This window comes from Neofelis nebulosa, chromosome 8, assembly GCF_028018385.1.
Source record: "Neofelis nebulosa isolate mNeoNeb1 chromosome 8, mNeoNeb1.pri, whole genome shotgun sequence".
Classification (NCBI taxonomy): domain Eukaryota; kingdom Metazoa; phylum Chordata; class Mammalia; order Carnivora; family Felidae; genus Neofelis; species Neofelis nebulosa.
Window position 1 is genome coordinate 105,333,707 of NC_080789.1, and position 13,943 is coordinate 105,347,649.

The 13,943-nt window shown below is 49.1% G+C and overlaps 1 protein-coding gene across 9 annotated transcripts in view; it reads left to right on the top strand.

Annotated features, from left to right (window-relative positions):
- IQSEC3 (IQ motif and Sec7 domain ArfGEF 3) overlaps positions 1–13,943 on the top strand; it is a 106,692-nt gene that overhangs the window by 51,746 nt on the left and 41,003 nt on the right. For all 9 annotated transcript variants that reach the window (XM_058744063.1, XM_058744066.1, XM_058744069.1 and 6 more), the window contains one exon: positions 2,369–2,648. In XM_058744063.1, coding sequence (XP_058600046.1) covers positions 2,369–2,648 — 280 coding nt within the window. The remainder of the gene's footprint in view (positions 1–2,368; positions 2,649–13,943) is intronic.

The window sequence follows — 13,943 nt, forward strand, 5'->3', positions numbered from 1 at the left end:
TTCAGAGGGGTGGACCACAAAGAAGGCTATTTTTAAAGTCTGTTTTGGTTTAACACAAGTAGTTTATTTGGGATAAGGTGACTCCAAGAAATGCCAGTGTGGGGGTGGGGGATGAGACACAGAAGAGAAGGAAGCCAATACATGTTCATTAATGATCAGGTCATGGCTTTGGCCACTGGGCATTTTTGGGAAATGGCATGGAATGTGCCTTGGAGTTATTCTGCTCAAGGGATGAGAGGCCAGAGTATTTATTCACCTGCCTTCATCATCACTGGTTGAGTATTGTTATTGGGGGCATCAACTCCTCCAGAACCTCTTGCCAAGCAGACTCCCACAGTAAAAGAAAGCATAGGGCTATTTTTAAAGGTGTTTGTAGTCCTGAGTAGCCACCAGTTCTCTAAAGATTCTGGAAAACCTTTTAGGGTGAAGAGGCTTGGGCATTAGCACCAAGAACAGTCTGGAGAAGAGATGTATGTATGAGACTGAATGGTGCCCCCCAGGCCCTGGAGGCAGGTTGTGATAGGAGAAGGAAGGGCTATATCTGTGTGCCCCATGGGAAGAATGGGTAAGTCTTATGACAAGATGAGTTGCAGTCAGATCTTCAACCAGTGAAAACTGGTGAAAAAAAAACCATATCAGATAACTAGAGCTCATCCAACTATACAACTCGATTAATGGCCATACAGAAAGTGATGGAGGAAAGAATTATGCATATAGAGGGTTTCCTTAGGAGGCTCCAAAGTTGGGTGAAAACAACACGAAGAGGTCTCTTTTTTGCCTGTTGATTTGGGGGCACCTTACATGGAGGCAAAACTATAAAGGAAAGAAACCCTAAGTATTGCCTGGCTCTTGGGCCAGGGTCACCCCACCTTCTATAAGAAAGGGAGATTGGAGGGCTGGACTAGGTGACATTAGGGTCCCTTCTAGTCCTGATCTTCTATCTCTGTCTGCTCTCCCTTGACTCTTGCTCTCCCTTCAATTCATCCATCAACAAGTATTAACTGAGCACTGATCATCTGCCCAGCATTAACTGGGGAGCAGGAATAAAATAGAATATAGGTCCTGGACTCTAAGAGGCGATAGATGGGGGACATGAGTTAACACTGACTGAGCACTTATTCTGTGCCAGGCAGTGTGCTAAACACCTTATATATACTGACTCCTCTGCCCTCACCATAACCTGATAAAATAGGTACTAGTACCTCCACCATACAAATGAGGAAGCCAGAGATGGGCTCAGAGGAAAAGCAACTTAACTGAAGCCACACGGTGGTAGAGTATGGATTTGAGCCCGTGCTGTAGCCACGATGCTTCTGCTCCTGGGAAATAGAGATAGACTCTCTAAGTGCAGCTCCTAGTGTGCTAGCAGACGGAGCAGTCAAAGCTTTATGGACAGGTGGCTTAGCACTTAGCCTTGAGGGAAGGATGGAACTAGGAGACTGGCCAGGGAGGGGAGCAACCTGAGTGTATTAATTCCCCAGGGCAGGCTGGGGTATGATGGCTCCAGTTAGCAGGTATCTCCTTAGGGTAAGGAGGTGGGCAGCAGCTATGGCTCAGCCTCCTGGGGGCTCCATGGGAGGGGAGGAGAGGCCAGGAGCCAAAGACAGATCTTCCCCTAGACCCAGCAGGGCAACCACCCTTCTCTTCACAGACCCAGTCCTAAAAAGCTGGTGTGCGCCTGGCCTGGAGGGGCTTTATGCTCAGACCAGGCCTGTAAGCATCACTCCTTCCCCACAGTCATTTGGGCAGCATAAAGATGGAGCTGGTTCAGTGTGTGGATCAGCTTCTTTCCAGCTGCCTAAGCCACTGGCCAGGGAACCAGACCACTGATAATGATGATAGTTAACACTTACATTTAGCAAGGACCCTGAGCCAGGCACTGTCTTAACTTTAGCTAATGTAAGCCTTCCAACATCCTTATGAAGTAGGTACTATTACTGTGCCCATTTTATAGATGGGAAAACAGAGGTACAATGAGGTTAAGCAGCCTGTTCAGGTTCCCATAACTAATAAGAGTCAGAGTCCAGATTGCAACCCAGGAAGTCTACTCCTACCTACTCTGCTGTACTGCAGAGCAGAGGTTCTAAGCAAGCAGAGGTTCATGAGCTCTGATCATAGCTGCTCCTTTCCTCTGCCTGGGATACCCTCTCCAAATTCAGGCTCTCTTCCTTGCCTGAAGCTCTTCCCTGCCAAGGTAGCCCCTCCCTAGAGGTGACTTCAGGAGGCACCCCCAAGCCCCCACCACTAGGAAGGCCCATCGCTGCCTGAAAGGCCAGGCCAGAGTGCCCAGTCTCTCTCCTCACCCCCACACCCACATGCACCCTGTCCAGCTCCCCCCCAACCGAGCACCGTTGCCTTTTGTTCACAGCGATGGCTCCTGTGCCCAGGCCGGTGGGGGCATGGAGGACTCCGTGGTGGCAGCGGCGGCGGTGGCAGCCGGCAGACCCAGTGCCCATGCCCCGAAGGCTCAAGCCCAGGAGCTGCAGGAGGAGGAGGAGCGGCCGGGGGCGGGGGGTGCCTCCCCGAGGGCTGGCTCCCACCGCGCGGCCTCCCCCGGCCGGCAGCAGCCTGCCTTGGCGACGGCGCTCTGCTCCCACGCCCCTAACGCCTCCGATTACGAGCTCTCCCTTGACCTAAAGAATAAACAGGTACCCAGGGCCTCCAAGGGGGGCGGGGAGGGTGGTGAAGGGGCCCTGCCTTCGGGGGCTATCCAGGGTATCTCCCCACTTGGGCCCACCTCTGCTGTGCTGTAGGCACGCCTCTTTTGCCACTAGTTCTTCCAAATTGAGCTAAGTGTTCTGCCCATCCCTGTAGCCCAGTTTGTCAGGCAAGCAGCCTTAACAGGGCCTGGGCCAAACCCTTGCAATGCCTGTCCCTTAGGCAGCGTGTCCAGAGGTCTGCTCCTCTTGCCACGTGCAGGATGCCTAAATTGCCCTCACAAATGTCTAAGCAGGTGGCCCACTGTTCTCTGGGGAAGCCCCTACTTCCACTGCTGCTTAGAAGAGATAGTCCACTCACATGTCCACCCAAGTAGCAAGCCCCATGTGTAGGCACACTTAGGTTCAAATGAAATGCAAAGATGGTGGTCTCCTCTGGGTAGACTGAGGATTCCCAAGATAAACCAAAGTCCCCTATTGGAGAACAAATTCCATTTGTGTGTGTGTGTGTGTGTGTGTGTGTGTGTGTGTGTATACTCATGTGCATATGCTTAGAGAAAGATATCATGACTGAATTTTGTTAAGAAAGAGCATTGAACTTGGAGCCATAGACATAGGATCCACCCCTTGGTCTCGCTCTAGTTAAGTCTGTGACTGGGAATGCCAGTTAAGCACTCCGGGCACTGGTTTGAAATTGGGAATTAGACCTTGAATCATCTCCAAATGTGTAGGTTTTAAAGAAACATTCTTAACTCCATGGACAAAGTGGGTTTGGGGAAGGAAAGCTAGTAGAAAGGTCACTAAGACTGAATCAGGCCAAACCAACTTCATTTCTTTCCTTCAGCATCAAGGTTGGCTGGAGGTGGAACATCTGGTTTTCAGTAAAGTATTTAACAAAATCTCCCATGATATATATGTGGACAAGATAGGAAGTGAATTGGATGACAATATAGTCAGGTGGGTTGTTTTCAAACAGAATTCTCAAAAAACGTTGGTTTTTCCATCCATGCCGTTTCCTGGTGCCTTGAGCGGTGCACTGTCCTTGGTCCTGTTCAGTTCAACCATTTTTGACAAGGCACTACTTTCTAGTGACACAAAGCTAAAGGGAACAGCTAATACCTTGGTGATAGAATCCAAGATTTGGTAGAAATCTCATCCAGACATAAAGATTTAAATGCAAAAGTCTAAATGAAGCAGGGAAAGAGCTAAAGTTCTGCTCTTAGCTTTGAAAAGCCCACAGCATTAGTATAAGATAGGCAGGCTTGGTCCTGGGAGAGAGAACTTGTGGCTTCGGCTGACTGTAAGCTCAAGATGAATCAATAACCAGTGAAATGGCTGCCAGAGAAGTGAGTATAGCAGCCTTCACAGGAGGGTGGATAAGCCTCAGTATAGGGGAGCAGCTGGCTGGAGCCCCACACTGGTTTCTGGTCAGGGCCTGTCTGGAGCCTGTCCTTGGTTCTTGGGGCTTCATTTAAGACAGAAGTAAGAATCGTGAGGATTCCAAGGTTCTCCTAAGAAGGAAAATAGGATTGGCTGGAGTCATATGGAGAAATTGTAGACGTGAAAACAAGTTTTAAATATGGAAGAGCTGGCATGTGAAAAACGGATTTGATATATTTTCTATCATTCCAGTCAAAAATAGTGGTACTAACGTATGAAAGCTACAGAAAAGGAAGCTTTTAGCTCAATTAACAATTAGAGCTGTTAAAAATATAGAAAGTCCTGCTTGTGAGGTAGTGAGTTCTGTGTTACCGGGAATGCCCAGGCAGGGGCTGGAAGACAGTCCATCTGGAACACTACAGTGTGATGTGGGTGGTCAGTTGGCCCAGATAAGAAGTATTCTCAATTCCACATGACTATGCTCCTTGAGGACAGAGATCATGTCTTACCCATCTTTGTACCCTTCCCCCAGCATCTAGCAGAGTTTCTTGAACATAGTAACAGCCCTCTGAGTGAATAATTTTTGAACAACTATGATGTGCAAAGCAATAAGAGAGTGGGGTAACAAAGAGAAAAAAGTGCTCCCTTGCCCCCCCCCCCAAAATTGCAGTGCAATTTAACGAATATCTGGTGACTAATACCAAAAGAAACCTGTACTTCAGCTTAGGCAGGAGAGTTAGTTTAATTCTGACTGACTAGGTGGCATATGGAGAGCGATACAGGCTTCTGATTGGCATCATGGGCCTTTTTATAGTAGACACCATTCTGAGAGATGGGTTTGCATGTCAAGCCAGCAGGGGTGGGGCGGGAAAGTTGAGGGTGTGACAGGCACCTTTATGCTGAGTGAATGCAGCTTCAGGGAATAGCGCATCTCCTCTGGCTCATGTATCTCTCTAGGCCAAGCATAAGCTGGGGGCAGAAGGAAGAGGGCAAAAAGTGAGGGGGCTAGAGAAAAGTGATTAAAAACACGACACACGTTTATAAGAGACTGAGCTCAACTCCTGTCTCTTCTGCAAATGAACTGTGTGATCTTGAACAAGTTGCTTAGGTTCTCCAGGCCTCAGTTGTCTCTTAACTCTTTGGGGCTTCATACACGCTGTTCTCTGTGCCTCTACCACTAACGTTCCTGCTCCCCCCCTCACTTGGCACTCGGCCTCAATTTGTTCTCCCTCCTCCTCCCTGGCAGCTTTCCCTGCCCTCCCAAGGCTGCATTGGATGCCCCTTCCCAGAAATCCCCTAGTACCTAGGGGGTACTGTCATTGCCCTTCAGCCCTGTATCATCATTCCCTGTTGACTTGACACCTCCTAGAAGGCAGGGCCCATAACTCATTATTCATCATTATATCCCCATCATTATATCATGCCTGACACTGTCCCTGGCATGAAGAAGATATACTCAGGGATGGAAAGGGGAAAATACTAAATTAGTGACCTGAAGGGGGAGAGGCGAATGAAGCCTGGGTCCTGGACCTGACTTTGCTATAGGTTTCTTTAAGATCTAGGATTTAGTATCTGATTCTGTCATCTCCACCAGTTGTGCAAATCCTATAGTACTTACACTAGAAAGATCTTGGGCAGTCATTATCTCCCCAGTCCACCAACCTGCCAGGCCTGCTCCATCAGCCAGTCCAGAATCTCAGGCACTGCCTGTGGCTCCTTTCTGTCCCCACACCCCTCCCCCACCCCAAGATCTGCTCCATCCCCAAGCCCACTGATGCTACTTCTTAACTATTTCCCAAATTCTACCCTCTCCTGCCAACCCCACTGCCCCCACCCCAGGCTAGGCCACCATCACTTCTCACTTGAGCCCCTGGAGAAACCCCCATAGGTTCCCCTACTTGGAGCTGTGCCTCTCCTAACCTGATCTCCACCCTGTAGCTGAGCCCTCTTTATAGACAGCACATCAGATGATGGTATTTTGCTGTGTGAAAGCCTTCCATGGCTCCTCACTGTGTGTAGGACAGATTTCTCCTGGTTCTTCTACCATCTGACACAACCCCACATCCTGCCCCACTGCCATGCAGGGTTCCTGCCATCCCCACTCACCTTTCTCCAGATCTCTGTGCTATGGTTTGCCTCTGGGCCTTGCCATATTTTATTTCTTCTGCTGGGAATACTCATCACCTGTCCGCCATCACACTTCACCTGGGTGATCTCTACTCATACTTCATGTCTCAGGTCAGCATCCCCAAGCCTGGGTGTGTGCTTTTACTGCATGCTCCACTGCTGACTCCATGCCATCTGGTAGCTGTCCCACTCGTACAGGCAAGGACTATGTCATTCTCAGGGCTGTCACACAGTTGAGCGGATTGTGCACAGAATACCTTCGGAGCAGCCAGTTACTTCATGGTCTGTGTGAGGAGTGAGCACTCCCTAGGGTTCTGTGTTAGGTGATAATGCTACTCTTGCTCACCTTTGTTTCCCCACACAGCACAGTCCCTGGTGCCTAGGACATGCTCTGTACTGGGGGAACACATGAGAGAGAGAGAGAGAGAGAGAGAGAGAGAGAGAGAGAGAGAGAAAGAAAGAAACAAACAAACAAACAAACAAACAAACCTGCCTCTGGGTTTCCCTGTTCTCCCAGCCCCCAGGGCCTCGCCCCACAATCACAGTGGGAAAAAGTGCCAGCTTCTCTGGGACAGCTTTTCCATCCTCCATTCCCTCTGCCCTCAGCTCCCTCACTTCATCTCACAGTGAGCCCGGGGCTACAACCTAGGGGGACAAGGAGGGAGCATGTAGATTCCTTTGGAGGATTCTTTAGAAAAGTGGTGTGGCAAGGATACATAGGGCACCCGAGTGGTTTCCAAATTCATTCAGGTTCTCTAGGGAGTTTGTATCCTGTTCTGTGCCACCGTTGAGGAGCAGCCCACTGGAGTTCATGTGGGATGTCCAAATGGCATCACTGTGTATGCTGTCCAAGCCAGGGGACCATGCAGCTACGGTCAGTAGCATCCAGGCCCTGCCCCCCACCCAAGTCAGGTCCTGGGTGGAAACTATGTTCTCTTTTTGGAGAGCAGACCCTTCCACAACAGATCTCCCATACCTAAGCCTCAGGGTCCAGCCTCACCAGGGGATACCTTCAAGGGGAGAGATTAGGGTTAGGGTTAGGGTGGCCATGTTTCCAATTCTCTGGGTCTCAGTTTCTTCACCTGTGAAATGAGGGATTGTACCAGAATATCTAAGGCTCCTTTCTCCTCTGAAGGCAAGAATCCCACCAGGGCATGGAGGGCACCTGAGGACCAACCCCCAGAGCATGATGGTGAAGGCAATGCTCATCAAGGATAGTCCTGTTCACTTGCATCCGGTTCAGGGAACAGAATTGCATTGCTGTTCTGTGCAAGGCTTGGGACACCACAATACAAAAGACACAGGCACAGTTGTCAGGGAGCACATTCCAGAGATGGGCACTGACTCGTAACCAGTACTAGCTAGCACTAATAGCATTAACTATGTGCCAGACATTTTCCATGCAATATCTCCCCAGACCTGCATAATATCCCAGTGAGCTAGGTACTACTACTATCTCCATTTTAAGAATGAGAAAATCACGGCTTAGCAATATTAAGTAACCTGCCCAAAGACACATCCCTAGGTGTGCATTCCTGGTGCAGCCAAGACTGGGACTCCACAGTCCTTGATTTTATCCAGAGTCTTCCACAGCCTCCTCATCCCAGTGAAGGGGTAGGTTCCAAGGAAGCAGTGCACAGGGTTCTGTGGGAGCACTGGAGACAGCAAGAAGCCCAACCCAGGGTTCAAATCAGGCTCCCCGCAGCAGCTCTACCTGAGACAGTCTCTGTGATCCAGGAGTAGCTGAGCCGTCGTACCCCCCTACCCCTAGCTGGCTGTAGTCAGAAGAGGTTCCCAAGAGCAGCCCTGCTCTTAGGCAAGCCTCAGTGCCCTGCTGTGTTGAATGCTTGCTGTATTTTGGACAGTTGGACAGGGAGGTGGGCACACAGGGAAGACGCGGGGCTCACAGCCTGCCCAGTGCAGGCCGGCTTCCCTTGGGGCGGCCCTTAGCATCTCCAAGCTCCTCTCTCCCTACCCTAGACTGTCTGCTCCTAAGCCTCATGTAAGGCTTCCCTTGCCAAGTTCTGCAGCCTCATTCCATGTAATGCTTTAGCATTCTCAGCTGGGAAATCTTGGATCAGAGGAAATCCTTGCTCACATGTGAAAGCCACCCCCACCCCGGCCTGGCTCCCTCATTCCCCAGCACTGCAGCCCCCCAGCTAGCTGCTCTTCCTCCCTCACCCTGACTTGGCGACCATCTCTCAGCGGCCCTTCTCAGGCTCAGCTGCTGCAGCAACCTGAAAAGAGGGAGCATGTTCTAATTAACACTGAGAGGCTCGTTAGGCAGACAGAGCCCCCTGAGCCCCCCTCCACTGCTTCTTCTGGCAGAAGCAGAGAGATTGCTCTCTTGGGAGGAAGCGAGGCTACAATTACCCATGATTCATGGGGTTTAGGGAGAAGTGAGATGAGCTGTTCTTAGGCCTGTGGGCCCAAAGACCCCTCCCCACCCTGGGGACCACCCTCCCCCCATATCCAACTCTCTTAGCTCTCTGACCTGGCCTTGGTTAAGAAAAGGGTTAGGGGCGCCTGGGTGGCTCAGTCGGTTGGGCGGCCGACTTCGGCTCAAGTCATGATCTCACGGTCCGTGAGTTCAAGCCCCGCGTCGGGCTCTGTGCTGACAGCTCAGAGCCTTGAGCCTGTTTTGGATTCTGTGTCTCCCTCTCTCTGACCCTCCCCCGTTCATGCTCTGTCTCTCTCTGTCTCAAAAATAAACGTTGAAAAAAAAAAAAGAAAGAAAGAAACGGGTTAGGGTTGTTGGGAGGGCCAGGCTGGGTGGACAGAACTGACCTGGGACGCTGCCAAGTTCCCGAGCCCTGTGGGAGGGAAATTGTATATGTATGTGTCTGAGAGAGTTGTGGGGGAGGGGGAGGATGGAGCATTTGACTCCAAGCCCGGATCCGGAAGAGAGCCTAGATTTTTATTTGCCCTGGGACATAGGACAGAGTTCAGTTTAGTTCATGTCCGCAAACATTTATTAAGCCCTAACCATGGCTCTGGCTCAACACTGGGCACCAAGAATATAGAGACAGATAATACCATCCTTCCTGTAAGGTACAGTCCATGGGAGTACAGAGAGCATGGAGGGTGGCTGCGAAGGATGGAACGAAACAGTGGGGGACAGTGCAGGCTGGGGTTGCAGCAGGCACGAGGTTGGAATAAACGGGAGATGGTTGTGTTAAATGCACTGGAACAAATGGAGAAGATCCAACAACTGAATTCAAATATCATAGTGAGCACTTGGTCCTTGCCAGGCTCTGGGCTAGGTGCTGTCCATAGATCAGGGGCCTCGAATAACTGATGCTCTGTTGGAGTCAGGGTAGGGGGTGTGGAGAGAAGGAAGGGTGGGTTAGTTAAATATCACAAAGATTAGTGGAGAAAACTGGGCATCCAAGACAAGTGAGAAACAACGTTCTCCACAGGCACCTAAAGTGGTAAGATCCCTGTCTGGTTGGGGAACTGAGGAGGCTTCACAGAGGATGCCCATTTGAGGCAGGTCCTGAAGAAAGGAGAGAACATTATGGGCTGAAGGACAAGGCTGAGCAAATGCTCAGAGCAGGAAAGCCTAGTGTGGGCTGGGGGAGGAGCAGGGGTCGAGCCAGCATGTACAGAGGCTTGGTGTAGTAGTAGAAAATGGGAGGTAGGCTGAGGCCAGATTGCTCAGGGTCAGAAGGCCAGCAGGAAGCATTTATATACTTATTTGGGGCAATGCTCTCAAGCAGCTGAACGTCTGTATTCACATCTGCTCCTCAAGAGCCTTCATCAGGGTAATGTAGTGTAGGATGGATGGTGGGTGTGAGAAGGGAGCAGGGAGGCAGTGGGGAGGCTGCCAGGGTGGTCCAAGTGGGGAGTCGAAGAGAGCCCCATGTGGCAACAGTTTGGTGGAAAGGTCAGGATGATGCAAAAGGTTTTGGGGGTGGGGCAGGTTGTGGAATAAAGGCTTGGAGGCTGACAAATGCAGAAGGTGGGCAAAGGAGGATGCATGGACAAATACAAGGTTCCCAGACTGGATAGCATAACAGCCAAAGTGCTGTAAGGTAAATAAAGAAATCATTGAGAGCTGATTCGGGGAGGTGGGGCAAGGCAGTGGCTTTGTATAGGTGAACAGAGGGATCTAGGATCAAGCTTAGGAATTGAAATTTGAGAGTCATTCACCGAATCATCATTGTCATCAAATAGCTACCACTTACTGCACACTGATTATGTGACAAGTTCATATGAAATGATTCAATTCTCATAACAAGCTACAGAGTCTGCAGGATTAGCTTCATAACAGATAAGAAAACTGAGAGTTGGAGATGTTAGGAAACTTGTCCAAGGCCAACCAGCAGAGAAGAAGCAGATCTGGGGCTGATTATCTCCCCTAAGGCTTGTTCATCAGCCGATTAAAGTACAGTGAAGTTATGATAGTGGACAAGGTTCTCACACAGGAGGTGAGAAGATACTAGCCTGCAGGACAACTGTAGAGTTGCCACAAAGGCTCTGCCGGAGATAGTTTCCCTCTTAATTAGTTGTTAATTATCAGCTACTGGAGGTTGCTCTAATGACCTCCAATGTAAAAGTCATGGAAGATGTCCAGAAGTGCATGGGAAAATAATTCAAATGTCTCTGCAGAATGGAAGATGGCACTCATATGACTTGTAACTGGCATGCTTAAGGATTTTGAGGTCAGAATATAGTATGGAAGTGCTGTATGGAAGCAGGCAAACCAAGGTAGACTGGGTCATGAGAGCCGAGGTCCGAGTTTCAAGGTGATAAAAATACGAAGAGCTGCAGAAAAGAGGGAGGAGGAAGGTTGAGGATGGACCCTCAGGTTTCATGAAGAAAGGTCTCTGGTTACCTTCATAAGAGTCATTTTAGAAAACCAGTGGGAGCAGAAGACTGATGCTGGGGGCTCAGGGCATATAAACTTGGATCAGCCATTTGCCATTTGCTCATGGAGTGAAGCAGAGGGTGTAGACTAGTGTTCCAAGAGGTTTGGTGGAAAACAGAAAGAAAGATATTGGGCTAGTGCCCCAGAGCTGGGGAGTCAAGAGGAGTTATGATTTAGACTGGGGAGATCTGAGAGGGTCTGTAGGCAGGTGGAAAGGGGCCAGTGACACAGTGGAGTTTGGAAACACAAGTGAAATGCATCCTCTCCAGGAAAAGAAAGTTATGGGTTAGTTAGGGTGGTTTTTGAGAGTCACAAAGATAACTTTGCAATTAAGTCTTTAATCCATTCAATAAATATTCCTTGAAGGCCTCCTATGTGCTGAGCATTCTCCAAGCACTGGGGATAAAGCAGTAAACATGGCAAAGTCTCTGCCTTCATGGGACTTACAGTATAGTGGAAGATTTGATGAACCAGATTCAAGATATTTAAAATCTTGTTTTCTTCTCTGCTTGGGTGACAATGGGGACATTGGCTAGTAGAAGTCTCCTAGGGTTAGTTCAGCCAGCCTTCTGCCTCCAGATAGGATGATACTGTGCCAGGGGGATAGACATCTTTACCATTCTGGAAACATTTCAGGCAATGGGATTTCATACCTTCCCTCTGTTGCCAATGGCATCTCATAACCTGAAGAGAATGCTTTTGGGTCTAAGGTTTCCCTTGAAATGTGAATAGGCCAGGTGGGAAAGAAATATGAATTCCTCCCTGGTGTCAGTTTCTCATGGGACTTGAGGAGGGATAAGAGTGTGACAGAAATTGACGGAAGGAGAAAGTTAAGTGGTCAGTTTCCCTCACTCTCTGTAACTTCCCCCTTGGAGTGCTCTCCTGCCTAGTCAAGGCCAATCTCCATTCCAGACCTCAGGGAGCCTGGCAGGGTTCTGCAGGGAGACTGAGCTGAGCTCTCTCCCCTCTGACATGATTTCTGCAAAAGCAGTGATGAAATGCCTCTGAGATGTCAGAAATTTCTATGTTTCTCTGGAGATCCTGGGTACGTGATAAAACCCCATAGACAGAATCCTGATGGTCCCCCAGATTCCTGATGCCCCTCTCCGAGATTCTTGCCCCCTGATGTGCACATCCTGTATTGTTCCCTTCCCTTGAGTGGGGATGGGACTAGGGGGTATAATAGGATATCACTCTGTCATTAGGTTACCATGCAGTTGACCTTGACCAAATCCAAAGGAAATCATTCTGGGTGGCCTGACCTAATCAGGTGAACCCTTTAAAAGGAGGTGAAGCCTCAGAGCCACTCCTCTGGTTGGCCCTGAATGGCCAAACTACTGTGTGGCCAGGAACAGCAGGCATCTGTAAGTGAGGACCTCAGTCTTAGAATCTCAGGAAACTGAACTCTGCCAACAGCAATGAGCTTGAAAGAGGACCCTGAACCTTGTGTGAGACTGCAGTCCCAGCTGACATTTGATTTTTTCCAGGTGAGATCTCAAGCACAGAACCCAGTTGAGCCATGCCCAGACTACTAATGTACAGAACTATGAAAAAATAAGTGGGTATTGTTTTAAGCTGCTGAGCTTGTGATAATTTGTTATGCAGCTATAGCTAACTAATACACTTGGTGTGAGTTTTAAGAGTACCTTGAAAGCCCTTTAATATGAGGATCATGAAGACATTCTGCTTAAGGCCTTGTACCTCGTGACATGCAAACACTTCTGAGGGGAGCCATACAGGAGGCCTTATTGGCCACTCAAACCTCAATAAGCTGAAGTTTCCCAACTATCTTCCAAGAGGACAGCTGGATTTGGGAAGAGAGACAGCATAATGCCACTAGGTTTGGGGTTGGGAAGGGCCCTGAATGGCAAGACGGAAGAGCTGAAGGCAAGATTGAGATCATCTCCTTTTACCTGGGATTGTCCCTGGGGTTTGGGGTTGTATCTATGAGATTTTCTGGTCTAGAAGGGTGCCTCTGCTGGTCCAGCGGTGGGGGGCACCCACAGGGAAGGAGCCCAGGAAATTGTTGGCATTGTGAGAGGCAGTCACTCCAGCTGCCGTCCCTGGTGAGCCTCCTTCAACAGGAGGCAGGTTGAAGCATGGTACTGAGGGACAAAATTAGCCTTTCTATCTGTCCCATTCCATGACCCTGGGAAACATGGTGAAATATTATTGGTTGCTCATATCTCATCTAGTTAGCATCTACTATGTGCCAGCCCTAGGGCTGGGTGCTAGGAACACAGCGTTAATCAAACCCCAGTCCCAACCGTTATGATGATCCCAGGGTCGGGGATTTCCGCAATGCACTGATGTGAATGCTGAGGAAGAAAGCAGGTGAACAAGGTGTAGCAGCGAGTTGGGGTTTTTTTTAGCATTTCTTTTTAATTTTTAATTTTGTATTATTTTATTATTTTAAATGTACACACAAGTAGAAAGAATACTGTAGTAAACTCCCAGATAACTACCATTAACATTGTTTCATCTAACAGTTCCATTTTTTTTTGATGAAGTATTTTAATACAAATTCAAGATAACATGTGTGTCACCCATAAGTGTTTCCATACGCATCTCTGATATGAGCATTTAAAAATGACTACCACAGGGGCTCCTGGGTGGCTCAGTCAGTTAAGCCTTTGACTTTGGCTCAGGTCATGATCTCACAGCTCACGAGTTTGAGCCCCGCCTCAGGCTCTGTGCTGACAGCTCAGAGCCTGAAGGCAGCTTTGGCTTGTCTCCCTCTCTCTCTGCTTTCCCCATGCGTTCTCTCTCTCTCTCTCTCTCTCTCTCTCTCTCTCTCTCTCTCTCTCTTTCTCTCTCCCTCAAAAATAAATAAACATTTAAAAAAGTAAATAAAAAAAAATAAGTAACCACCACAACAAGCAGAAGTAACACACTTGTCCCCTGCCCCC